Here is a 26,026-nt window from a genome sequence, read left to right as displayed (position 1 = left end):
AGCACCCTCTCCAGGGTCCGATTACGCGCGATCCCCTTCCTCCGGCCCTCCGGCCCGTGGGACCCTGAGCTCTGGCCTGCGGGCCTAGCATTTCAGGCTGACTGGGTCAAGGATTCAAACCGTGGTCACCGTGTGTGATCCAGCTTCTGTGGGACAGCGCATTACCACTGCACCACTGAGCTGGCCCCAAGATGAGATTTTTTTTTTTTTTGGTAGAGGTTTTTGCTATAGGGCGCGTGCGCTCGCCAGACAGACAGAGATAGAGAGACAGAAAGGGAGAAATCACCCCCCAGGGGGGATGGCCACACCACAATCCCTTCTCCTCCATTCTCCTCTCAGGATCTTGGGCACGCATGCACATGCGCCCGGGTCTGGGACTCAAACCGCGATTGACTACGTGGGAGTCCAGCGACATAGCCATTACGCTAACTGCTGGTCCCAAGATGAGATTTTAACATGTTATTTAAAGAAATAACTTCCCAGTAGAAGGGCTGAAACTGCTAGTCCAGAGAAAGGAGTGTGGCGTGGAAGTACACGGGAGCTTAATTCTCACCTGTGATAGCATGGAGTCGACAGAAGTAGCCTAAAATCGCCACACCGGAAACAGCAGTGTTCTGTACACCTGCTCACGTGGAGGAAATACAAGCCACAGTAGCCCTGGCTATGTCTAGAGAAGGGGACAGGTGGTGGGGAACAGGACCAGAGGGAGACTTTTCATGCCCTATAGCCCTCGTGCCTTTGGAATTTCTTTTAAATTAAAAAAAAAAAAGTATATTTATTTCCTGCATGAATGAGAGAGAGAGAAAGACAGAGAGACAGACGGACAGACAAGGAGGCTTTCCAATGGAGTGTCAATGCCACAATCCACACCCAACCTCATCCAGCCCTGGAACCCAGAACCTTTCCATGTGGGTCAGTCTCGCATCTTACTGCTGTGCCGCTATTCACCCCCTGCCTTTTGAACGTGAAGTTAACTACTCACAGCACAGCCAAAATTCAAAGAAAACAGAGGAAAAGATGGCGGGATTGTGGTATGACGACGGCCCGTGGGAGACACTTCGTCCTCTCCTGTCTCTCTGGTGAGCACACATGCCCATTAGCCAAAAAAAAAAAGATATATGTAGTAAAAGTTATTTTGGGGACCAGCAGGTGGCACAGTGATTAAGGCACTGAACTCCCACATGGCTGGACTGATGTTCAAGTCCCAGATCTGGCAGCTTGCTTTCTCACTTTTTATCTCTTCATCTCTCTCTCTGGTGGGTGCATGTGCCCTATAGCAAGTAAAATAAAAATAATAATAACAAATAGTTAAATTTTCTTTCTAAAATATGAAAAAGATTTGTATTAAGCTTAATAATGGTGTTGTGGTTATGTAGAAACATCATTATTTTTAGAGATGCATTATGAAGTCATCTCAAGCATCTCTAGGCTTGAGATTTCATGAGTTTGTAATTTAAGATACCGGCAAAAAACAAATAGAGGAAATAAATATAGCAAAATGTTAACAACTGTTCACTCTAGCTGGGAGGTATTTCCAGGTTTGAAATTTTTTGTAATTTTTTTTTTAATTAGAAAGATTATAACTCCCAAACAGTTAAATTACAAAGAGATTTATATAGTTTAGGTAGAGGTTAACCAGGTGGCATGGTAGTTAAGGTGGCTGGATCCACTGACTTGCAGGTTCAAGTCCCGGTGGCTTGAAAATCACACTGGACATGTGTGCATGCATGCCCCAGTCCCAGGAGAATGGAAGAGAAAGGGTTGCAGCATGGCCGCCCCCTTTTGGGGTGATTTCTCACTCTCTCATGCATCTCTCTCTCTGGTGAGTACACATGCCCGAGAGCAAATTTTTTAAAAAAGAGAGTGAAGGGACTGACAGATGGCGTGGTGGTTGGGGTGCTGGATTCCCACATGGCTGGCCGCAGCTCAAGTACTGGACCTGGTGACTTATTTTCTCTCTCTCTCGCTCCGTCTCTCTCTGGTCAGATTGAAGAATGATAATAAATAAAATTATATAAATAATTACAAAATAAAAGAGATGGGACCAACAGATGGTGTAAAGGTTACGTTGTTGCCGGACTCCCACGTAGTCGACCACGGTTCCAGTCTCGGAGCCGGCAGTTTAAAACTCATTCTAGGAGCATGTGTATGGGTGCCCAAAATCCTGAGAGGAGAATGGAGGCGAAGGGATTACGGTATGGCCATCCCCTTGGGTGTGTGTGTGTGTGTGTGTGTGTATGCGTGTGTGTTTTCTTGCTTTCTGTCTCTCTGTCTTTCTCTCTCTCTCCCAGTGAGCACACGTGCCCTATAGCAAAAATATTTCTTTAAAAAAAAAAGTGAGACGGAGACAGAGAGAGAAAGCACCCCCAGTGTGGTGTGGCCATGCTGCAATCCTTTCTCCCACATTTCTCCATCCTGTTGGGATTTGGGCGCCAGGAGTGTTTTTTAACTGCCGGGACCAGGATTAGAACCACACGGTTGGCCGTGTGGAATGCTGCTCCCTTAACCACTAGGCTGTGGTTGAAGGACCATAGCCTTAACCTCTTTATACATTAACATATAAAGAGGCCGAGTCTGTTTATACATTAATGCCTCCTGAATTGCTACCAAAGCTGGACCGATAAGCCATCCTTATAGGTCATTTGAAGGTGATATTTTGAATTTGCACTTTGTTTTCTGGTTTTGCTTTTAAAGAATCCTTTGTTTTATTTTATTAATTATTATTATTACTATTCTTTTAATTTACTATACAGCACGTGTGCTCACCAGAGAAAGACAGAGTGTGAGAGAGAGAGGGAAGGTGAGAAAGCAAGCCGCCAGGTCTGGAACTCAGTGGTCAGCCATGTGGGATCCAGCGCCTTAGCCCCCACGGCCCCTGCTGCCCTCTCCATTTTGCTTTAAATAATTCTCCCCCCATTTCCAGGTTCTTGGGCCCGACTGCTTATTCCGTGCTAGGCCTTGTGCTACCACCCACATTCACCTGTACCGTGACAACCCAGATGGGGCTCTGGGAAATGCTTTATAGCAGTGGGACTATTCCCATCATTGCAGGCTGCCTCTCCCGGTGAAAGTGACTCCCTTCAGGATGTGGGGCACACATGCACGTGTACCTGCCATATTTTCCAAGCTGCTGGGGTTAGGACTGAAATATACGGTCAGCCATGCGGGATCCAGCTGCCTTAACCACTAGGCTCTGGGCCAGCTCCCCTGCCAACATGTCTTGTGTGGTTTATTATGTTGCACGAGGGCTCTGTCTCCTACTCAGTCTTGAGTTTCATTGCCCAGTGGTTTTTGGTCTCCGAGAAAGGGCGGTGGAAGGAAGGGAAGGAAAAATCATCTCATCACACCTATTTTATCTCACGAACTCCTCACAGTCACCCTGGAGAGATGTTATTCTTATTTTACGTAAGGAAACTGAGGCCCAACGAGGTGAATTTTCTCAAGGTCATACAGTTACAAAGTGACCGAGCTGTGATTTGATCCAGAATGATCTGGCCTCAAGCCCTGTGTTGGACGCTGACGCTCCTACACCCCCCACCCCAGGTGGCCGAGAAACTGGAAATGCTGAAGAAGCAGTACGATGAGAAGCTGGCCCAGAAGGAGGAGCTTCGCAAGAAGTCGGAAGAGATGGAGCTGAAGCTGGAGCGGGCGGGGATGCTGGTGTCTGGGCTGGCTGGCGAGAAGGCCCGGTGGGAGGAGACGGTGCAGGTGAGCTGGGCTGGGCCACTGGCTGCCAGTTCCTAGGGATCCATCCTGTTTGTGTCGAGGGACAGTCAGGGAAGACAGGGACACCAGGGCGCAGGGAAACCTTTTTTCAGTGGGGCCTGGCCAGGAGTTCTTCCCCTCTCCCTCCTCCCATTCGGTGAGGAAGTGGAAGAAACGGCTCTTGTGCTGTCGGGGCTCTGCTCCAGCGTTCCGGTGGGGCTGGACGGCACGCGGGACTCGCGACACAGGCCGCCAGCCTGACAGGAACCAGATACGGGACATCTTGTCTCCACCCTCAGCCAGCACCGGGCTTCGCACAGGGCTGGCCTTATCACCAGGACGTCACCGTCTAAACATGGCAGTTAGAGACGGGACTGCAGAGTAATTGGAACCAGGTTAGAGTGTTCTGGGCCCACGTTTAGGAGAGGCAAAGAATCTCTTTGATCTAGATAGACCGCCTTCAAAAGCATTCCAAGTGTCTCCCAGAGTGCTGGGGGCCCAGCCGGGCTCACACCTCCCTGCCACCCCCAGGGCCTGGAGGAGGACCTGGGCTACCTTGTGGGTGACTGTCTCCTGGCAGCGGCCTTCCTGTCCTACATGGGGCCTTTCCTGACCAACTACCGGGATGAGATTGTCAACCAGATCTGGATCCGCAAGGTGAGGCGGGGCCCGGAGCCCAGGGCCGGGGAAGGGGTAAGGGGAGCCGGACTCGGACCTGCGATTGAAGTTGGGGTTTTCTCTCTCCAGATCTGGGAGCTTCAGGTTCCCTGCTCGCCTCGCTTCGCCATCGATAACTTCCTGGCCAATCCTACCAAAGTTCGGGACTGGAACATCCAAGGGTTGCCCTCAGATGCCTTCTCCACCGAGAACGGCATCATCGTCACCCGTGGCAACAGGTATGGCTGCTCCTGGGAGTGAGAGGGCAGCAGGGCGGAGCCTGTCTTCTGACCGGGCGTCCTCCTTCAGGTGGGCCCTGATGATTGATCCTCAGGCCCAGGCCCTGAAGTGGATTAAGAACATGGAAGGGAACCAGGTATAAGGCTTGGGCAGGGATGAGGGGAGAGGGCGAGGGGCTGGTTTTGTCCCCTGCAGAATCTCTTCCCAAGCCTGGTCTCTTCCTGACTCCTGCCCTTGGGCCGCTGTCCCCTCGTATCCCCAGCATCTCTTCCGTCTTTCCCCCTCGCTCTCCAGGGCCTGAAGATCATCGACCTGCAGATGAGCGATTACCTTCGGATCCTAGAAAACGCCATCCAGTTTGGGTACCCAGTGCTGCTCCAGAACGTGCAGGAGTACCTGGACCCCTCGCTCAACCCCGTGCTCAACAAATCCGTAACTCGAATTGGTCAGTGCCCGGCTCATGGTGGGGTGGGATTGTGGGACAAGACCAGCCAAGGGGGCCCTCGGGGGGAAGGGGCTGACTCCTTGGCTCTGTCCTCCACCAACCCATCCCTCCATTCAGACAGCCCTGGGTAAGGGCCTTGAGGACAGGCTGAGTCGCTGCGACCGACCGGGTGCCAGATGGGGATTGGGTCGGCCCGTGCCAGTCACACGGGATCCTTGCCCTGGCCCTTGTGGATGCAGGTGGTCGGCTGCTGATGCGCATTGGCGATAAGGAGGTGGAATACAATACCAACTTCCGTTTCTATATCACCACCAAGCTCTCCAACCCCCACTATAGCCCGGAGACCTCAGCCAAGACCACTATTGTCAACTTTGCTGTTAAAGAACAGGTGGGTCGGGACCAGCAGTTAGTGTAATGGCTATGTCTCTGGACTCTCACGTAGTCGACCGCAGTTTGAGTCTCGGACCCGGTGGCTTAAACTCACACCGGGCGCATGTGCGTGCATGCCCAAGATCCCGAGAGGAGAATGGAGGAGAAGGGATTGTGGCGTGGCCATCCACCCTGGGGGGTGATTTCTCGCTTTCTGACTATCTGTCTCTCTGTGTTACTGGTGAGCGCACGCGCCCTATAGCAAAAACCTCTCCAAAAAAAGAAAAGAAAGAAAAAAAAAAGAACAGGGAGGTGGACTGGCCCGGCTGCGCTGGCGCCAACGGGAGGGTGCCGCTGCATAATGGCTGGGGCCCCAGGGGAGGCCCGGGCTTGGTTCCTAGACCAGCCTAAACAGACCTGGCATGGAGCACGCGGCTGTGGTCCTGGCGTAATGGTCGGCTGGGGCAGAAAGATTGCTACGAGTAAGATTCTGCTGGGGAAAAGTCTCTCTCTCTCTCCCTCCTGTTCATGCATGCACTCTCTTGTTAAAAGAAAAAAATATAGGGCCAGCGGTCAGCGTGGAGGTTAAGGCACTAGACCCTGTATCAGTCACTGTGTGGTTCAAATCCCGGACCCAGCAATTTGAAGATCATACAGGGCGCTTGTGTGTGTGTGCCCACAACTCAGGCAGAATGGAGAAGGGATTTGAGCATGTCCATCCCCCCTGGGGGGTGCTTTCTCACTTTCCCTCTCTGCGTGAGTGCAGGCACCCCATAGCAAAAACTAAAAATGATCATAAATAAATGGTGGGCATGGCTGATGCCCAGACTGAACCAGGGTGAAGCAGGAAGTTGCCTTAGAGTTTGGGAGGATCGAGAATAAACTAAGCTTGAGTGGCAGTGGGGCTGAGGGCTTTGGGAAGTGTAAAGGGGAGGGAAGAGTTGCCAGTCTGTGGCCTGAGACCCTCAACCTGGGCCCCGGCACTCCCAGGGCCTGGAGGCCCAGCTGCTGGGCATCGTGGTCCGGAAGGAGCGGCCGGAGCTGGAGGAGCAGAAGGATTCGCTGGTCATCAACATCGCCGCTGGCAAGAGGAAGCTCAAGGAGCTAGAGGACGAGATCCTTCGGTGAGACCTTGTCCACACACCCGCCCTGAGGTCTGCTCCCAGCTAGTGCCCAGCCCGTCCCCTCCTGGGCCCTGCGTGCATCCCAGGGGCCTGACAGGAGTCCCTTCCCTCCAGCCCAGCACCCCTAACCCCCACATCTACCTCATCTGCCGCCCTTAGGCTGCTGAATGAGGCCACGGGCTCCCTGCTAGACGACGTGCAGCTGGTGAACACCCTGCGCACCTCCAAGGTGACGGCCGCCGAGGTGACGGAGCAGCTGGAGACCAGTGAGACCACGGAGATCAACATCGACATGGCGCGCGAGGTGAGCGCCACCCCACCGGCCTGCCCGAGCCCGGCTGGGTGCCTGCCCTTCCCGGCCTGACTCCCCCTAACCCACAGGCTTACCGGCCCTGCGCCCAGCGGGCGTCTGTGCTGTTCTTCGTGCTCAATGACATGGGCCGCATCGACCCCATGTACCAGTTCTCGCTGGATGCCTACATCACCCTCTTCATCCTCAGCATTGACAAGAGCCACCGCAGCAATAAGCTGGAGGACCGCATTGACTACCTGAACGAGTACCACACCTACGCCGTCTACAGGTTGGCGCCGCGCTCCTCGCTCCAGGGGGCGGGAGGCCAAGTGGCTGGTTCTAGGTGCACGCCACTTCCAGCCGCTTCCACCTTAGCGCGTCAACAAGACATTCTCCGTCCCTGCTCTCCTTCCATACCTGGTCAGCAACGAGTTCGTGGAAAATGAGTATTAAGAAAAACGATGTATTGATTTCAAAAAATTTTAGCACCAAAGTAAACTCCTACCTTGGGCAGCCCAGTAGCGAAAAATATGCCAGGGGTGTGTGTGTGTGTGTGTGTGTGTGCACATGTGCCTAAAAATCTTGATGAGAAGGAGAAACGGAAGAAAAAGTGACCACACTTCACCGAGGAGGAAGGGTGCTTTCTCTCTCCCTCTCTGGTAAGTGCATGAGCTCTCTGATTAAAAAATATATACATACATACATATATATATATATTTAAAAATTGAATAATAAACATTTTTTAAAACTTTAATTTCATTTTCCCATGAATTTTAATTTTTCCAAAAACAACCATTCAGTGATTCTTTTTTTTCAAATTTATCGTAGAGTGTATGTGTAGGCATGAGAGCAAGAGAAGCACCCTCTGTGGGGTTTGTTTACCCGAAATCCACCTCCGCTACTCCTTCGGCTCCTCAGGATCCTGGCCATGTGCGCATACCTGCTGTCGTCAGGTCCACCCGCCCACGATGACCGTGGTGGGCACACGGCTTCCAGCTGCACCACGGAGGCGTGGTCCCGTGACCTTCTGAAGTCCCCTTGTACATGGTCCTGGGAGGCTTATCCACTTTTATGTTTGATCTGATTATTCCCAGTTTCCTATCTTCAGGTGTCAACTGTCTGCTCTGCCACCACCTCTCAAATGCTCGTGTGCATATAAAGCCCTGGGCCCGGTTAAAATGAGGACGGGGGTCAGCCGGGGTGGTGATGAAGGCAGCCAATCCCCCAGGACTGGCTGAGAGGTTCCAGCAGGCCCAGTGGTGTAAGCCGCTCCTCCAGGGGATGCTTTCTCACTTTTCTTCTCTTTCTAACAAGCGCACGTGCCCTATACCTAAACCTACCAAAAAGGTGGGAAGGAGAGGGAGCAGCAGGTAGCATGGTGGTTAAGGCACTCGACTCTCACATTGCCTAGCACGGTTCAAGCCCCAGACTTGGCGACTTGAAAATCACACTGGGTGCGTACGCACATGCCCCAAATCCTGAGAGAATGGAAAAGGGATTGCTGCATGGCCATCCCTCTGAGGGGGGTGATTTCTCATTCTGTCTTTCCCCAGCAAGCCCTTGCATCCTATGGCAAAAATCTAAAAAAAAAAAAAAAAAGCAGACTTGTCTTCAGGGGGTCTGCATCTCTAGCAAGCTTCCAGGGCTGCTGCCGCTCCCAGCCTGTGGATGGCATCTGAGCAGCAGGGCACCTGACTTCTCTACTGGACATCCCACAGACCCCTCCAGTTCAGCCTGTTTCAGGTCAGGCTCATCTTCCCTCTTCCTTCAGGGTCCTCATCCCTGAACGACACCAACGCCCACCAGTCTGTCACTCACGCCAGAAGCTGGGAGCTATGGGAGCTATGCTTGACCCTTCCCTCGCAAATCAGCCACGGGCTCCACTGATGACTTTCTACAGACCTCCCCTCCTCGTGCTCCCGGCTGCTATGACTACTTCAGCTCGGTCTTTGTGACCTTTTCTTCTGAATTGCACAACGGTTTCATAACAGGTTGTCCTGTTTTCGTCCCTCTGGTCTGTCCTCCTACACATGGAGCTGAGCAGATCACTCCCAGCTTAATTCCTCAGTGGCTGTCTCCTGTCCAGTGGTCTGCAAAACCCTCTGACCTGGCCTCCACCTGCCTCTGCCTCACCTTTCCCGTCGAGTGCCTGAGCAGCACTGGTGGCCCCGCCCCGGCTCTGCCTCCGCTGTGAGCTCTCCCCGCTGTGCTCGCCCCTCGGCCGCTGCCACTGCCACTCGATGGCTCCTCTGCACCTCGCGGCAGCTCCTCTCAGAAGCCCTCCTTGATTGAGCCCACCAGGCAGAGCCGGGTGCCCTCGACACCTCTGCCACCCCTGTGGGACTCGTCACATCCTGTTGTAACGGACGGCCCGTGCCTGTCCTCCCTGCTCTCGAGGACAGACTGTGCCTGATTCAACTTTGTGTCCTTAGAACCTAGCAGAGGGCCTGACAGCTGACGAATGTTTTCGTCCATGACGGAGAACACGTGTGTATGTGTGAGAGCGAGAGAAGCATCCTCGGCAGGGGCTCGTCATGCCGTCAGCCCCTTTCCCCAGCCTCTCACGACCCTGGGGCCTGTGCACACCAGACATGTTTCCAGCCCAGCCCGAGGGTCTGAACCTGCAGTGGGTCATGTGGCCTCCAGCACCTCAGTCCAGTGTGCTGTTGACTATGCCACCATGGCCAGGCCTGTGTGTGTGTGTGTGTGTGTGTGTGTGTGTGTGTGCGTGTGTGTGTGTTGCCATGGGGTGCTTGTGCTCACTGGAGAGAGACAAGGGAGAGAGAGGAAGAGAGAGAGACAGAGAGAGGAGAGTGAGGAAGCACCCCCATGGGGGATGGCCACGACACCGTCTCCTTTCCTCCAGCCTCCTCTTGGGACTCTGGGCACGCACGCACATGTACCGACGTGTTTCTTTTCTTTTTTTTTTTTTGAGAGTTTTTTTTTTTTTCGCTATAGGGCATGTGCACACGCCAGACAGAGAGACATAGAGACAGAAAGCAAGAAATCCCCCCCCAGGGGGGATGGCCACGCCCCAATCCCTTCTCCTCCCTTCTCCTCTCGGGATCTTGGGCACACATGCACACGCACCTGGCGTGAGTTTTAAGCCACCGGATCCGGGACGAGAACCGCGGTCGACTACGTGGGAGTCCAGCGACATAGCCATTACGCTAACTACTGGTTCCCCCGGCGTGTTTCTCAGGCCGTTAGTCCAGGAGTTGAACTGTGCAGTCAGCCACGCTTACGTGGCTCAGCTGCCTGAACTGCCATGCCACGGGCTGAGTCTTATGTTTTATAAATGGATGAAATGACTCTGGGAAAACCATGTCATCCCTCCAAGCCCGAGTCCTCAGAGCTCACAGGTGTGGACTAGATGCCACTGCGGTGCTGAGCGTCCCACTCACGCTGCCTCCTTCACCCTCCCTGAGCTGTCCTGCCCTTTCCTCCCAGGTACACCTGCCGCACCCTTTTCGAGCGCCACAAGTTACTGTTCAGCTTTCAGATGTGCGCCAAGATCCTGGAGACTTCCGGCAAACTCAACATGGATGAGTACAACTTCTTCCTCCGCGGGGGTGTGGTGAGTGGGGAGGGGGCACGTCCCAGGACGGGGCGGTCGCATGGTCGCACGGGAACAAGGGCGTGCGTGATGCGGTCTCCAGAACCAGGGGGTCTGGCCCAAGGTTCCCACAAGTAAGCCGAGCAAAACTGCCAGGAACAAGTGCACCATGTGCTTCCTGGGCTGTGGGGGTGACCTGCCACGCACCCCCTCGAGCACCGTACAGGCCGGGGCACCTCTCAGGCACCTCTCACCTGTGACCCACTGACTGGTGTGCTCTTGTCACTTTCCCCCTGCCTCTCAGGCCACTCCTTCCCCACCCTGAATCCCACAGCCCCCGGCAGTCTCTCGTGCAGGCCTCTGAACGCTTTGTGCGAAGCTTCCTCTCCGGTGGCACTTGCTTGGCCACACTACGCTCTGGCTAGATGGAGCTCTCCTCCCTCTCTGTCCCTGTGTGGCCCTGCAGCTGAAATCGGCTGGAGAAAGACACTCCCACGCTGGCTGGTCTCGCTGTAAAGCCGTGATCGCGAAGCTTAAGTAGGCCCTTAAAGCTGCTGGACAACCACAGTGTATTCTTCTGGGCCTGCTAATCTCCCTGTATCCTGGACAACAGTTTCTTGTTTTAAAATTTTTGCCGGAGGATGCATGTGCTTATTGGAGAGAACCAAAGAGGGAAAGGGAGAAAGCAGCCCCACGGGGAAGGGCGTGCTGTAGTCCCTTCTCTTCTGTTTGTCTCCGTTTGGAGCTCTGGGCACATCCTCGCACCTGACATGCTCCTCACAGCTGTGGAGGTGTTTGGACCACGTGGTCAGCCACATGGGATCCAGCCACTGGCTGGGCCTGTGGGCAGCTTTTTCCCCACCTCCCGTGTGTCCACCCACAGGGTACCCAGCCACTGGCTGGTCCTGTGGACAGCTTCTGCCACCCTCCCGTCACTTCTCATCTGGATTTTGCAATAGTCTCTCAATGCCCCCGCGCCCCACCCAAATGAACATGGCGACCAGAGGGATCCTTTCTGAGTGGACGATGTCGTCTCCCGCTGCCAGCCCCTCACGCATTCCAGCAGCCAGCCCTCATCACCCTCCTCAAACATGCTGGCATGCGTCGCCTTGGGGCCTTTGCCCTGGTGGTGCCTTCTGCCAGAGAGCTGCCCCTCGCCCCCGCAGGTGTGCACTCGGCTCTCTCTCACCTCATGAGGCCTCCGGGATCTTCCTGTGTAACACGTCGGCCTGTCCGCTGCTCTCCCAACCCCCTTTGTCCTCCTCAGCTCATTCTGCTTCTCCACGGCACTCCCAGCGTCAGCATGCTAGGTCATTATTGTTCGTTATAGCGGTAGTTCATCATCCACACGCGGGTTCATAATCCCATGTTAGAAGATAGACTCCTCGAGGGACCAGCAGGTGGCGTGGCAGTTAAGGCGCTGGACACTCCCACATGACCAGCTGTGGCTGGAGTCCTGGATCTGGTGGCTTGCTTACCCACTTTCCCTCTTCTCTCTCTCTCGTCAAATTAAAACGAATGAATAAGTAAATAAAATTAATAAATAATTATTTTAAAAAAAAACGGAAGAATACAGACTTCTTGGGATCACCAGATGGTGTAATGGTTACGTCACTGGGCTCCCATGTAGTCAACTACAGTTCAAGTCCCAGACCAGGCAGCTTAAAACTCATATCGGGCTTGTGTATGTGCATGCCCAAAATCTCAAGAGGAGAATGGAAGAGAAGGGATTGCTGCATAGCCATTCTCCCTGTGGGTTGATTTCTTGCTTTCTGTCTTTCTGTGTTTCTCCAGAGAGCACATGCACCCTATAGCAAAAATCTCTCTTTTAAAAAAAAGAAGAGGAAAAAAAACCCAAAAAACTAGACTCCTCAGGGACTGAGGTATTTGCCTGTTTTTCTCAGTGATGTGTCTTAGATGCTTAAAACACATAGTTGGTTGGGACCGGCAGTTGTTGTAATGGCTATGTCACTGGACTCCCATATAGTCGACCGTGGTCTGAGTCCTGGACCTGGTGGCTTAAACTCATGCCGGGCATGTGCATGTGTGCCCAAGCTACCCAGAGGCAAATAGAGGAGAAGGGATTGTGGCGTGGCCTTTGCCCCTGAGGGCTGATTTCTCTCTTTCTGTCTCTCTGTCTCTTTCTGTCTTTCTGGCGAGCGCACGCACCCTATAGCAAAAACCTCTCCAAATAAATAAATAAATAAAACAAAACAAAACACATAGTTGGTGAACAATAAATATTTGTTAAAAAGAATGAGTAAATGAATGAGGCCAGCAGGTGGTGTGGTGGCTAACATGCTAAATTCCCACGTGACTGACAGTGGTTTGAGTCCTGGACCCGGTGGCTTAAAACACACCAGGCATGTGTGTGCATGCCCCAAATCCCAAGAGAATGGAGAAGGGATTGCAGTATGGCCACCCCGTCTTGGAGGATGATTTCTCACTTTCCCTCTCATCATCTTTCTCTGTCTCTTCAGTGAGTACATCCACACTGTGGGAAAAATAAAAAGAACGGTAAGTGAATGAATGAATCCACAGCCGGCTTCTGAATGGTGAGACTGCTAATTGAATCATTAGAATTGGAGACATTGTTACAAGGAAACCACCAGAGGGCGCCAGCTTCCTAAATTTGAACTGTGATCCCTCACCGTTAGGTCTGAGTCCGGGACTGGCACGTTTACTCCCTAACAGGATTCCCACTCAGTCAGATTCCCTGCATTCATTTCTTCTTTCTGTTTCATACAAGATCCATCTTAGCTTTCCCATTCTAAATAATAATAATAAATAGAAAGAAAGAGTGAGAAAAGGAAGGAAGAGAGAAAGGAGAGAAAGAAAAACAGAGAAAAAGCTGACTCCCCTGAGGTGTTTCCCCGCTGACCCTCTTCGCTCTCCTTCCCCTGAAAGGTCCTGGACAGGGAGGGCCAAATGGATAACCCGTGTACCAGCTGGCTTGCAGACGCTTACTGGGACAACGTCACAGAGCTGGACAAACTCACCAACTTCCACGGCCTCATGAACTCCTTCGAGCAGTACCCTCGAGACTGGCACCTGTGGTACACCAATGCCACCCCGGAGAAGGCCATGCTGCCGGGTAGGCCCCAGCTCCCTGCCTCCCCTGGGCCAGGCTGCAAGCCTGCCCTCCCCTCGGTCTTCACATCCTGGCCAAGCTCCCCGGGCTGGCGCCTGCCTCCGGCCCAGTGTTCCCTGCAGATGCCCCTCCGCTCAGAGGCCCAGCTCTGCAGGCTCACCTCCCCGCGCTGACCCCACTTCCCCAGGTGAGTGGGAAAATGCCTGCAACGAGATGCAGCGGATGCTGATCGTGCGCTCGCTGCGCCAGGACCGCGTGGCCTTCTGCGTTACCTCTTTCATCGTCTCCAACCTCGGCTCCCGCTTCATCGAGCCGCCGGTGCTGAACATGAAGTTGGTCAGTGGCTCGACTTCTGTGCCCACGCCAACCCCGGAAGCGGCCCTCCCTCTCGCTCTCCTCCTTGGGTTGTGTGGCCTTCCGCCTGAGGCCCTCCCTGTGCTCCGGCAGGTGATGGAGGATTCAAACCCGCGATCCCCACTTGTATTCATCCTGTCCCCGGGCGTGGACCCCACTGGCGCGCTGCTCCAGCTGGCAGAGAACACGGGCATGGCCCAGCGCTTCCACGCCCTGTCCCTGGGCCAGGGCCAGGCCCCCATCGCTGCTCGGCTGCTCCGGGATGGTGTGGTTCAGGGTCTGTGTCCTCCGTCCTCCACCTGGTCCTCCTCCCCTGAGCCTCCAACCTCAATCTCACTGTTCTAACTGCACCTCCTGCTCCTCCAGAAGCCTCAGGAGAGCAGACCTGAGCTCTGGACACCCCTCCTGCCGCCACCGGTGCAAAGTGTGGGGACAGGTGGCCGTGGGAACAATCCCACTGACTCGCATCTCCTTGCAGGACACTGGGTGTTCCTGGCCAACTGCCACCTGTCCCTGTCCTGGATGCCCAATCTGGACAAGCTGGTGGAGCAGCTGCAGGTGGAAGACCCTCACCCTTCTTTCCGCCTCTGGCTCAGCTCCAGCCCCCACCCAGACTTCCCCATCTCCATCCTGCAGGCCAGCATCAAGATGACCACGGAGCCACCGAAGGTGCGGGTGGTCGTAAGCCGGGGGCGGCTGTGCCGTCTGGCTTCCCTCCTCCTGGGCGTGGAGAGGCTTCGGCCCCTCCAGCAACAAGACTGATTTTATTGTCCACCGAGAAATTCCACCTCATTCCTTTCCTCTCCGTGTCTAAGTCCTGGAACAGAATACTAACTTTTAACACTTCTGGAATGATTATTAGGTGCCAGGCATTATTATTCTGTTTTTAAATATTTATTAATTCATTTAGTACACACACAAGTATGCGTGTGCTATCATGCAAGAATTATTACCCCCATTTTACAGATAGGGAAATGAGGCACAGAAAGAATCTGTAAGTATCCCAGAGGCAGAATGTGGGCAGTTGGACTCCCAAATTCATTCTTTTACATTGTGGGAATTCCCTGTCTCTCAATGTTTCCATGCAGTCTCTTCTTCCCGCTCCTCCTCCTCCTCTTCTTCCCTCCTCCTCCTCCTCTTCTTCCCTCTTCCTCCTCCTTTTCTCCTCCTCCTCTTCCCTCTTCCTCCTCCTTTTCCCTCCTCCTCCTCCTTTTCCCTCCTCCTCCTCCTTTTCTCCTCCTCCTCTTCTTCCCTCTTCCTCCTCCTTTTCTCCTCCTCCTCTTCCCTCTTCCTCCTCCTTTTCTCCTCCTCCTTTTCTCCTCCTCTTCCTCTTCCCTCTTCCTCCTCCTTTTCTCCTCCTCCTCTTCCTTCTCCTCGTTCCTCCTCTTTTGCCGTAGGACACATGTATTCACCAGAAAGAGACATAGAGCGGAAAAGTGAGAAATCGCCTCCCCAGGGGAGAGGTGGATGGCCACCCTGCAACCCCTTCTTCTTCAGTCTCCTCTCGGGATTTTGGGCACGCATACAAACATGCTTAATGTGACCGTGAAGGCGCCAAGTCGGAGGCTTAAACTATGGTTAGCCAAGTGGGAGTCCAGCACCTTAACCACTACAGTACCTCCTGCCTCCCCCCTTTTTAAAAAATTAATTATAGGGAACCAGCAGTTAGCGTAATGGCTATGTCGCTGGACTCCCACGTAGTCGACCACGGTTCATGTCCCGGACCCGGTGGCTTAAAACTCACGCCGGGCGCGTGTGCGTGCGTGCCCAAGATCCCGAGAGGAGAATGGAGGAGAAGGGATTGCGGCGTGACCATCCCCCCTGGGGGGTGATTTCTCGCTTTCTGTCTCTTTGTCTCTCTCTGTCTGTCTGGCGAGTGCACGCGCCCTACAGTGAAAATCTCTCCAAAAAAAAAAAAATTAATTATAGAGGCCAGCAGGTGGCGCAGTGGCTAAGGTGCTGTACTCCCACGTGCCACTCAGTTTGAGTCCTGGACTGGCCACTTGCTTTCTCACTTTTTCTTTCTCTCTCTGTTTCTCTCTGGTCAAATGAAATAATAATAATAATAATAACAAATAAAATAATTATTTAAAAAATCCTTTAAAAAATAATTATAGAACACAGGACCAGCAGTTGGCTTAATGACTATGTCGCTGGACTCCCATGTAGCCAACCGTGGTTCGAGTCCTGGACCCAGTGGCTTAAATTCATGCTGGGCACGTGTGCATGCGTGCCCTAGATCCTGAGAGGAGAAGGGATTACGGAGTGGCCATCCCCCTGAAGGGTGATTTCTCACTTTCTGTCTCTCTGTCTCTGTCGTTCTGGCGAGCGCACATGCCCTATAGCAAAAGCCTCTCCAAAAAAACCCCCCAAAAATTATAGAACGCATGCACTTGCCAGAAAGAGAGAAAAAATGAAAAAGCATCCCCCGATGGGTATGATCACACCGCAATCCCTTCTCCTCCATACTCTCCTTGGGATTTGGGGTACACATGCACATGTACCTGGCGTGCTTTTCAAACTGCTGGGTCTGGGACTTGAATCATGCGCTTGGCCACATGGGAACCAGCCACCTTAACCTCCATGCCAGGAGCTGGCCCCCACATTCTCTTCTTAACATCACGGTTCCTTGACCCCCCCCAGTGTCCTTCCCAGTGTCATTGACCTTTTCATTTCCAGTGTTACAAGGCCACTGTAAAAATGTAATTATACTCATCCTTTAAAATCCGTTTGTCACTAACACCACTCCCTTAGCCCCTGCTCAAACTATTTTAGTAGTTTTTCATTGCTCTTCGTAGAGGTCAAAACCCTTCGTGCTCACCCTGTGGGAAGTACAGAGACCCGTATACAGTAGGTACTCAACAAAGACACACCGTCTGAGCACAGGCGTGGGGCCTTTCACCCTCCTTCACCCTCCTCAAGCACCTGGGGGCAGTGGGCACAGTTGACTCCTTCTCTGGTTCCCTGATGCAATATCCCTATATTCCTCTTTCTCTCTCTTGTCTTTTTTCTTTTCCTCCTTTAATGGGGGGGGGGGCGCAGCATACAGCAGGTGGCATGGTGGTTAAAGCACTGGACTCCTACATGTCTGACCGCGACTCGAGTCCTGGACCTGGTGGCTTGCTTTCTCTCTTTCTCTCTTTCTGTCTCTCTGGTGAGCACATATGCCCTATAGCAAATTTAAATAAAATAAATAACTATTTTTTAAAAAAGAGAAAGGAATGGGAGATGAACACAAAAAGATATTTTTGACAGGGTTTCTCTTTGTCACAGTCCTGCTGCTCCTGCCTCCCAATTAGCTCGGATTTCAGGTGCTCCCAACCTCAGCCAGCATGTTTAGGTCGGACTGGAGCCAAACCCGCGCGTCCCATGCAGAGCGGCCTCCCGACCAGTGGGGCTGCCTGTGCACCGCCGAGGCTGGGCCTCCCTGTGTCTTCTGACACATCCTTTACTTCTGCGCTGCCTCCTCTGCCTGCGGTCCTATCTCGAGACTTAGTCCCTGCCTGCCAACTTCTCTCACTCTACATTTCCTCCTTCCACAAGCCTATGGAGAAATTGACCCTTTCATGATTTTTAACTCCAACTCCCATCTCTGGCTCCAGCACCAAGCTCAGTTCCAGGTCCGAGTTGCCGTCTAATCACGAAGCATTTCTTCTTGGCACACCAACCTGCCACACCCTTAAGGCAGGCGGGCAACTCTTCCACCAAGGATTATTTCATCCCGTTTTTGTTAATGAAACGACTATTTTAAAAGATGTTTAAATATTTCTTTCTTTTTTCCTTTTTGAGTTTTTGCTATAAGACACGTGCACTTGCCAGAGAGAGAGAGGAAGTAAGAAAGCCCTCCGGGAGGATGGCCACACGGTGATCGTTTCTCCTCCATTCTCTCGGGATCTTGGGCAGGCGTGCACATGCACCTGGTGTGATTCTCCAACTGCGGAGTCCCGGACTCGAGCTGCAGTCATCCATGTGGGAGCAGCGCCGTAGTCTCCATGTCACATCTAGCCATTAAAGTAAATCTTTCTTTCATGAATGAGAGAGACGAGACAGACAGTGCCATCCACGCCCAGCCTCAGCCCTGGATCATGGGCACACGTGACCGGCATACTCAGGGAGGTCTCTGGACACGAACCCAGAACCCTCCCATATGGCTCAACCTTGCTGGCCGTGTTTTACTGCTGTGCTACTGACTGATCCCTAAAGTCAATTTTTATGTACCTTTATTTTTCTATCAACTATAGTATTCTAGGCTCCTTTTAAAAATGTCAAGGGCCAACACGTAGCGCGGTGGCTAAGGCACTGGACTCCCACACGGCCAACCACAGTTTGAATCCCAGACCTGGAAGCTTCAAAGTCAGGTCAGGTGCGTGCACGTGTGTGCCCAAGTCCTCAAAGGAGAATGGAGGAGAAGAGATTATAGTGTGGCCATCCCCTCCAGGGGATGATTTCTCACTTTCCCACTCATAGTCTCTCTCCAAAGAGTGCTCACACCCTATGGTAAAAACCTAAAAAGAGAAAAAGTCAAACGCTCCAGAAATCTGTCGCCACTGTAACCATTTTTTTTTAATTAAAAGAAAAAACCTGAGGAGACAGATGGAATAGAGGTTATATCGCTGGACTCCCACGTGGCTGACCACTGTTTGAGTCCCAGACCCAGTGGCTTGAAAATCACATTGGGTGCATGTGCATACGTGCCCAAGATCCTGGAAGGAGAATGGAGGAGAAGGGATTGCAGCGAGGTCATCCGCTGGGGGCGATTTCTCATTTTCCTTTGCCCTATGTCTATCACGCTCCAGTGAGCACATGTGCCCTAAGGCAAAAATCTCTCTCTCTCTCTCTCAAAAAAGCTGTAATCCCTTCTCTGTTCTTCTCTAGGACTTTGGGCATACACGTATACATACGCTGTGTGTTTTTTCTTTTCTGAGATTTTTTTTTTTTTTTTTTTTGCCATTGTAATTTACTGGAAGATACGGGTGCTTGCCAGAGAGAAATGAAGAGCAAGAGGAGGAGAGGAAACGTGAGAAAGCACCCCCTTGTGTCATGGGCATGTTGCAGTCCTTGTGGGCCCAGTGTGGTTTTCAAACCACAGTCAGCCACTGTCAGCACCGTAACCACTATGCCACCTGCTTCCCCTCTCCTCCACTGTGTTTTTCAAGTCACTGGGTCCGGGACTTGAACCGTACAGTTGGTCATGGTGAATCCAGCTGCCCCAACCTCCATGCCATCTGTTGGTGGTGCTTTTTTTTTTTTTTTTTTTTGGAGAGGTTTTTGCTATCGGGCGCGTGTGCGCGCCAGAAAGACAAAGAGACAGAGAGACAGAAAACGAGAAATCACCCCCCAGGGGGGATGGCCATGCCGCAATCCCTTCTCCTCCATTCTCTTCTTGGGATCTTGGGCATGCACGCACACGTGCCCAGCGTGAGTTTAAGCCACCGGGTCCGGGACTTGAACCGCGGTCAGCTACATGGGAGTTCAGCGACATAGCCATTACACTAACTGCTGGTCCCATGTTGGTCATGCATTTTTTAAGTAACTATTTAATGTATGTTTTTTGCCTTCTGAGAGGGGTGTGCCTTGGGGTGGGCCCCGTGTCGTCTGGCCATTCTGATGGGAGATGTGCTGGAGGTGGGTGCTCCTTAGCTCTGCACCATAAAAGTGGAAGGAGCAGCGATGAGTCTGAGGGGAAACCAAGAAGGGAGCCAGGAATTGGAGAGGCCGGCTCTGCAGGGGGGAGAGGGGGGGCATGGGCAGGGCTGAGGGCCCTCTGCCGGCCCAGGAGAGCTTTCTGCGAATCGAGGCGCTGAGACGCGGGTTCTCCCTGTACTCTGCCAGGCCTTCGGTGAATGCAGAATGCTCAGTGCATACTTGGTATAATCGGATTTCTCTCAGAAACTGACGGAGAGGCCAATTTTTTTTTTAAACATTTTATTCAGAAATAATTTTAAACTTACAGAAAAGCGGTAAGAACAAGAATAGTACAAAAACCACCCACAGACAGAGTCATCCAGTGTTAACGCCTCGCCCCGTTCGCCGTGCCATTGACTGTTCTCTCGCTCGCTTTTTCTCTCCACACGCACGCTTTCCAAACCTCTCGAGACCACGCTGCATATATCATGTCCCTGTACACGGAATGCTTCACTGGAAAGGGTTTGAAACTAAAAACGAGGTGTTCTACTCTCGTACCTAACTGCAGTGCGTAACCACTGGACTGCGGGGTTGGCCCCTCTTCTTTATTTCAACAACACTTGTATAATTCTCTCTATTATGCACATTTAAATTAAATCCTAGATACTTCACACATATATTTTTTTTAGAGGATTTTGCCTTAGGGTGTGTGCACTCTCCAGAGAGAGAGAGACAGAGACAGAGACAGTGAGAGGGAAAGTGAGAAATCACCCCCCAGGGGAATGGCCTCGCTGCAATCCCTTCTCCTCTAATTCTCCTCCTGATATCTTGGGCACGCACACACCACTGGGTCCAGGCCTCGAACTTAGGCCAGCCGTGTGGGAGTCCAGCAACACAGCCGCTAGCTCTCTGCTGGTCCTGATACTTTACATATATTGATAATATTATAACTGGCATTTAAAAATTCATCTTTTATTTTTATTACTGCTATCCAATATTCTTCCTTGCAAGTTTTTCTCCACTCCATCCTGTTGATCCTAGGAAGTCGTCCATTTTTTTTTTTTTTCTTTAGATTTTTGCCATAGGACACATGTGCTGGCCAGAGAGAGACAGAAAGGAAAGATAGACAGTGAGAAATCACCCCGGGGGGGGGGGTTGGCCATGCTACAATCTCTTCTCTTGCATTCTCCTACTGGGTTCCTGGGCATGCACACACATGCGCCTGGCATGTTTACAAGCCACCAGGTTTGGGGCTCAAACCACAGAGCTGGCCATGTGGGATCCAGCGCTTTAACCTGCTGGCCCAGATAAGTCTTAAAACGCTGCTTGAGTGTATCCCTGGCCTTCCCGAGGGGGAGTGGCTTTATGATGCCTGGAGAACGCAGTGTAGCCATTCTTCCTGCGTCTCCATCCTTACAGGGCCCTGTCCCACCTGAGCATCTGCACTCTCTGACCAGGCGCACCCCTCCACTTCCTCTCTGCTCTGTGACTTTATTCCTTCAATTATTCCATCTCCAGGAATCCAAGGTCCTCCCCTTGAGCCTCGTCCTATCCTAACTTGTCTTAGTCCAAATCCCAACGTTTTCATGAAGCCTGACAAAGCCAGTTGCATAGGATGTCCTTTTTTTTTTTTTCGGTTGAGACACCACACCCTCTTCATCTACACTGAGCCTTTGCGCATACCTTGTACAATTTTATTAATTTTTATTAATTAACAGTTGCATGCAGGGGCCAGCCAAGTGGCGTGGCGGTTAAGACGGCTGAGTCCCTCCCACGTGGCCGAGTGCAAGGTTTGAGTACCGTACCTGGCAGCTTGGAAAACACCAGACGCAGGGGTAGATTTCAGCCCCAGTCACCGCTCAGCCACCCCTCGTGCAGTGAGCGACCCCCACAACCGTAGATCGAACTGTGTACCGCGGTTAGTGACAGGACAGAGCATAATGCGCACCATCCCACCTCTGTATTCCTTGTGCCCAGGGCCTGAAGGCCAACATGACACGTCTTTACCAACTAATGTCAGAGTCCCAGTTCTCCCGCTGCTCCAAGCCTGCCAAGTACAAGAAACTGCTGTTTGCACTCTGCTTCTTCCACTCGGTGTTACTTGAACGCAAAAAGTTCCTGCAGCTCGGCTGGAACATCATCTACGGCTTCAACGACTCGGACTTCGAGGTTCGTGCTAACCAGGGGTCCCTTGCCCCGACCCTCTCTCTCTCCCTGCACTTCCTGCCCCGTGGCTCCCTGAGAGCAGCCTGTGTTAGAGCCCCGCTGGGAGAGTTCCTGCTTCACCTGTGTGTGTGTGGGGCTCGGGCTGGGGCCGTGCACAGGTGTCGGAGAACTTGCTGAGCCTTTATCTGGAGGAGTATGAGGAGACGCCCTGGGATGCGCTCAAGTACCTCATCGCGGGCGTCAACTACGGTGGGCACGTCACTGATGACTGGGACCGGCGCCTCCTTACCACCTACATCAACGACTACTTCTGCGACCAGTCTCTATCAACGCCCTTCTACCGGTGAGGGGGAGGTGGCACTGGGCAGAGGGTCCGGGGACACAAGCGGGTCAGGTGGCAGGACTGGGGTCGGGGAAGCGTTGAAGGAGAGAATTTGACTGGGTGAGAGTTGGTGGGATCAGGAGAGGGAGCAAGCCCAGGGAGTTGGACAGACTGGACATGCCGGGGTCTCGGGCTGGCATCAAAGCCCGAGCCCTCACAGCACGGAGGTGATTATGCTGCGGCTCCTCAGGTTGTCTGTTCTGGAGACCTACTACATCCCCAAGGACGGGGGCCTGGCCTCCTACAAGGAATACATCAGCATGCTGCCTGGCATGGACCCCCCCGAGGCCTTTGGCCAACACCCCAATGCTGACGTGGCCTCCCAGATCACTGAGGCGCGAACTCTCTTTGAGACCCTGCTATCCTTACAACCCCAGATTACCCCGACCAGGGCGGGAGGCCAGAGCCGGGAAGAGAAGGTAAGGACAGACACGTGGGCAGGGGAAGTGCCCAGGAAGGGAGGGCGGCGCTCAGCAGTGCGGCCTCCTCAGGTGCTGGAGTTGGCCACCGACGTGAAGCAGAAGATCCCTGAAATGATCGACTATGAGGGGACCCGAAAACTGCTGGCTCTCGATCCCTCCCCCCTCAACGTTGTCCTTCTGCAAGAGATTCAGAGATACAACAAGCTGATGGAGACCATCCTGTAAGACGGGGAGGGCCACACAGAATTAGGGGGGCGGGGGGAAAGGCCTTCACACACACACACTCATGCACACACACAACACACTCTTGCACACACACACCCTGGCTAGGCTGACCCTCCCAGCCGGCACCATCTCTACCATCCCACCTTGTCCTGTCAGGTCCTCCCTGACAGACCTGGAGAAAGGCATCCAGGGCCTCATCGTCATGTCCACAAGCTTGGAGGAGATCTTCAATTGCATCTTTGACGCCCACGTCCCTCCACTCTGGGGCAAGGCAAGATTATATCACTGTTTTTTGTGTGTTTGTATTTTAAGTTCATTTATTTTGTTCACTAGCCAGAAATAGGGACAGAAAGACAGCACCACCAACGGGATGTTGACACTGTGACCAGCCTCCAGGTCATGGGCAGCCATGTGCCTAATGTGATCAGAGAGGTGTGAAACCTTCCCCCGTGGGTCAGCCTCGCAGTGTCAGCGTCCACTGCTGCTGCCCATCGCCTGCCCCCCAGGACTACCCCACTGTTGATCCTACTCCAGCAATGACCTGTTCTCTCACCCCTGCACCCTGCCCCATTCTCCTGGGTCTAGGGAGGCAGACAGCCAACTGCAAGAGTCCGGGCTTCAAAGTCTGACAGGGTCGGGAACCAGCAGTTAGCGTAATGGCTATGTCGCTGGACTCCCACGTAGTTGACCACAGTTCCCATCCTGGACCCGGTGGCTTAAAACTCACGCTGGGCGCGTGTGCACGCGTGCCCAAGATCCCGAGAGGAGAATGGAGGAGAAGGGATTGCGGTGTGGCCATCCCCCCTGGGGGTTGATTTCTTGCTTTCTGTCTCTATGTCTCTCTCTGTCGGGCGAGTGCACATGCCCTATAGTGAAAAACCTCTCTAAAAAACAAAAACAACAAAAAAAAAAAAACGAAGTCTGACAGGGTCAACGTTGGAGTCTGGCTCTGCCATTCACCGACACACTCTGCACAGCCTGTGAACTGGCAGGCTGACCCAGGGCACATGGCTCTCCGCCCAGGGACGTCTCATAGGTCCCCAGTACTGTGTCTAACACACAGTAGGGGCTTCATAAATGGCACATGGTTCCTATTACTGTTGTCACTGCCAGCTGTCATTTGATATTTCTTTCTTAAGATTTGGCTAGTGGAGGGCTTTGCCCAACAGTAGTTGGGGAGCAGAGGCTGACCCATGTAGTCAGCTCATACCTGCTCTAGGTGCTTAAAAAAAAAAAAAGATTTACGTGCATGACTACATGAATGAGTAAACATACTCCACCTCCTCGCCAGGCATATCCCTCACAGAAGCCACTGGCTGATTGGACCCGGGACTTGGCCATGCGCGTGGAACAGTTTGAGCTGTGGGCCAGCCGCGCCCGGCCTCCGGTGATCTTCTGGCTGTCTGGCTTCACCTTTCCCACCGGCTTCCTCACGGCCGTGCTGCAGGCTTCAGCTCGCCAGAACAACGTGAGTGACAGGCCAGGTGTGGAGGCGGATGCACGTCAGGGACGTATATTTGCTCTCCTCTCTGGGGTCCTTCCTTATTCCCACCTTCAACCCCCAGATTTCAGTGGACAGCCTCTCCTGGGAATTTATCGTCTCCACAGTGGATGACAGCAACCTAGTATATCCACCCAAGGTGGGAGCCAGGTGCACTCGGGGACTAAGCGGAGGAGGGGCTGGTGGAGGGGGTGCCGGTAGTAAGTGGAAAATGACTGGGTAAGATGGGGGAAAGGGACACAGGTCCAGATGCCACGACTGGGAGTCTTGGCTTCCCCTAGGCCTTCCCCCTTCTCTCCCCAGGATGGTGTCTGGGTTCGAGGTCTGTACCTGGAGGGTGCTGGCTGGGACCGGAAGAACTCCTGCTTGGTGGAGGCAGAGCCCATGCAGCTTGTCTGCCTGATGCCCACCATCCACTTCCGGCCCACAGAGAGCCGCAAGAAGAGCGCCAAGGGTGGGAAGTTTCCCCAACCTGCCTGGCCTATCCCTAGTCTGGATCCCAACCCACCCTCTCCTCCAAACTTCCCCACTCCTGTCCCTGCCCTGCCGGCTCCCAGGGCTCCAGGGGTCTGACTCCGCTTCCTCTCCTTTTCCCCAGGCATGTACTCCTGCCCCTGCTACTACTATCCCAACCGGGCAGGCAGCGCGGACCGAGCCTCCTTCGTCATCGGCATCGACCTCCGGTCTGGGGCTATGACATCTGACCACTGGATCAAGAGGGGCACCGCTCTACTCATGAGCCTGGACAACTGAGAGGCCCCCCTCTTCTTCCCTGCTTCAGAGAGTTGGGGACTGTCGGGCTCTGGCTGATAATTCACTTCGGACTAGAGGCCCGACCTTACCCAGGGTTTGACCTTGACCCAATACTTGGGAGAACCTAGTTCTGCCGGCCATAAAGGTGGAGGAGGCTTACTGGATCTCAGTGCAGTAAACACCCGAGACACACGCCTGGTCTCTCAGTGGAATGGGGGCGTTGGGGAGAGAAGAAAGCCGCGGCTACACCGGGAAAGGAACCAAGGAAGTGGGGAGGACTTGAGAGAAGAGGGGGCGAGCCTTTCAGCGAAGGGGCCGGGCCGTGGGACCTAAAGAAGGTGTGGCTAAGTCTCGGGGCCGGACTTGAGTGAGTGGGGCGGGGCTTACTACAGAAGGGCGCGTGATCCAAATGGAATAGGGGTTCGTCAGGCAGGGATCCGGGCTGGCCCCCATACGCTGCCCCCTGAACCCTGCACCCCACACCCGGCGTCCCACCTGGCACCTGCGCCGGGGCTGGCGGGGCCGGCACAGGGCGGGGCGGGGCCGCGGAGCGGCCCCCCCAGCCCCGGCCTGGGAGAGGGGGGGCCGCTCGACCCCCTGGGAGACCTTGGGGAGCCTGAACACCTGGGACCCCCCCAGAACCAGGTAACGGGGGCCCGTGAGAGCGTCTGTAAAGAGGGAAAGCCATCTCCGCGCAGGGGGCGGGACGCCTGAGTCAGAGGTGGGTAGAGCTGGGGATGGACGTTCGGTTCTCGGGAAAGGCACTGGGAAGAAGACTAGGGAGCAGGAGGACAGCGAGGCCCCTGGAGAGCAGGGCGGGAGTTGGGGGGAACTGGGAGGTAGATGTCTTGGTTCGGTTCCGATGTCAGGAGAGGCTTGAAGGACTCTAGGGCCTCCTTGGGCCGGGATTCCCCTTCCCGACATGAGGGCGGGGGCGCCGCGGTCCTAACTGAAAGGCAGGGTTACAGGGCAGCGTCTGCGGGTGGGTCAATGCCATGGCCCATTGAGGTCAGCTGTGGTCAGACAGGGGCGTGTCTGCCGTCCCCGGGCCACTTCTCCCTCCAGTGCTTCCTTCGGATGAGGCGTATAGCCTGACGTTCCCACCGGGAGCCCCGCCAG

General features: G+C 53.6%; 2 protein-coding genes across 2 annotated transcripts in view; both read left to right on the top strand.

The window, feature by feature from the left end:
• DNAH2 (dynein axonemal heavy chain 2) overlaps positions 1–25,455 on the top strand; it is a 159,937-nt gene extending 134,482 nt beyond the window's left edge. The window contains exons 66-88 of the mRNA XM_006151894.1: positions 3,544–3,708; positions 4,237–4,362; positions 4,453–4,601; positions 4,672–4,738; positions 4,897–5,047; positions 5,287–5,435; positions 6,407–6,540; positions 6,700–6,844; positions 6,922–7,121; positions 10,283–10,409; positions 13,296–13,482; positions 13,667–13,815; positions 13,927–14,110; positions 14,312–14,502; positions 21,436–21,627; positions 21,783–21,967; positions 22,197–22,425; positions 22,498–22,649; positions 22,810–22,924; positions 23,945–24,121; positions 24,219–24,293; positions 24,458–24,608; positions 24,753–25,455. Of these exons, the coding sequence (XP_006151956.1) occupies positions 3,544–3,708; positions 4,237–4,362; positions 4,453–4,601; positions 4,672–4,738; positions 4,897–5,047; positions 5,287–5,435; positions 6,407–6,540; positions 6,700–6,844; positions 6,922–7,121; positions 10,283–10,409; positions 13,296–13,482; positions 13,667–13,815; positions 13,927–14,110; positions 14,312–14,502; positions 21,436–21,627; positions 21,783–21,967; positions 22,197–22,425; positions 22,498–22,649; positions 22,810–22,924; positions 23,945–24,121; positions 24,219–24,293; positions 24,458–24,608; positions 24,753–24,907 (3,555 nt within the window). The 3' untranslated portion in view covers positions 24,908–25,455. The remainder of the gene's footprint in view (positions 1–3,543; positions 3,709–4,236; positions 4,363–4,452; positions 4,602–4,671; positions 4,739–4,896; positions 5,048–5,286; positions 5,436–6,406; positions 6,541–6,699; positions 6,845–6,921; positions 7,122–10,282; positions 10,410–13,295; positions 13,483–13,666; positions 13,816–13,926; positions 14,111–14,311; positions 14,503–21,435; positions 21,628–21,782; positions 21,968–22,196; positions 22,426–22,497; positions 22,650–22,809; positions 22,925–23,944; positions 24,122–24,218; positions 24,294–24,457; positions 24,609–24,752) is intronic.
• KDM6B (lysine demethylase 6B) overlaps positions 25,446–26,026 on the top strand; it is a 26,159-nt gene continuing 25,578 nt past the window's right edge. Inside the window, exon 1 of the mRNA XM_027773204.1 lies at positions 25,446–25,552. The gene's annotated coding sequence lies outside the window, so the exon portion shown is untranslated. The remainder of the gene's footprint in view (positions 25,553–26,026) is intronic.

Source organism: Tupaia chinensis, unplaced genomic scaffold (assembly GCF_000334495.1).
Source record: "Tupaia chinensis unplaced genomic scaffold, TupChi_1.0 Scaffold000330_1, whole genome shotgun sequence".
In the NCBI taxonomy this organism is placed as follows: domain Eukaryota; kingdom Metazoa; phylum Chordata; class Mammalia; order Scandentia; family Tupaiidae; genus Tupaia; species Tupaia belangeri.
Note: the sequence above shows the minus strand (reverse complement) of the source record. Positions and strands in the feature narration are given on the sequence as shown.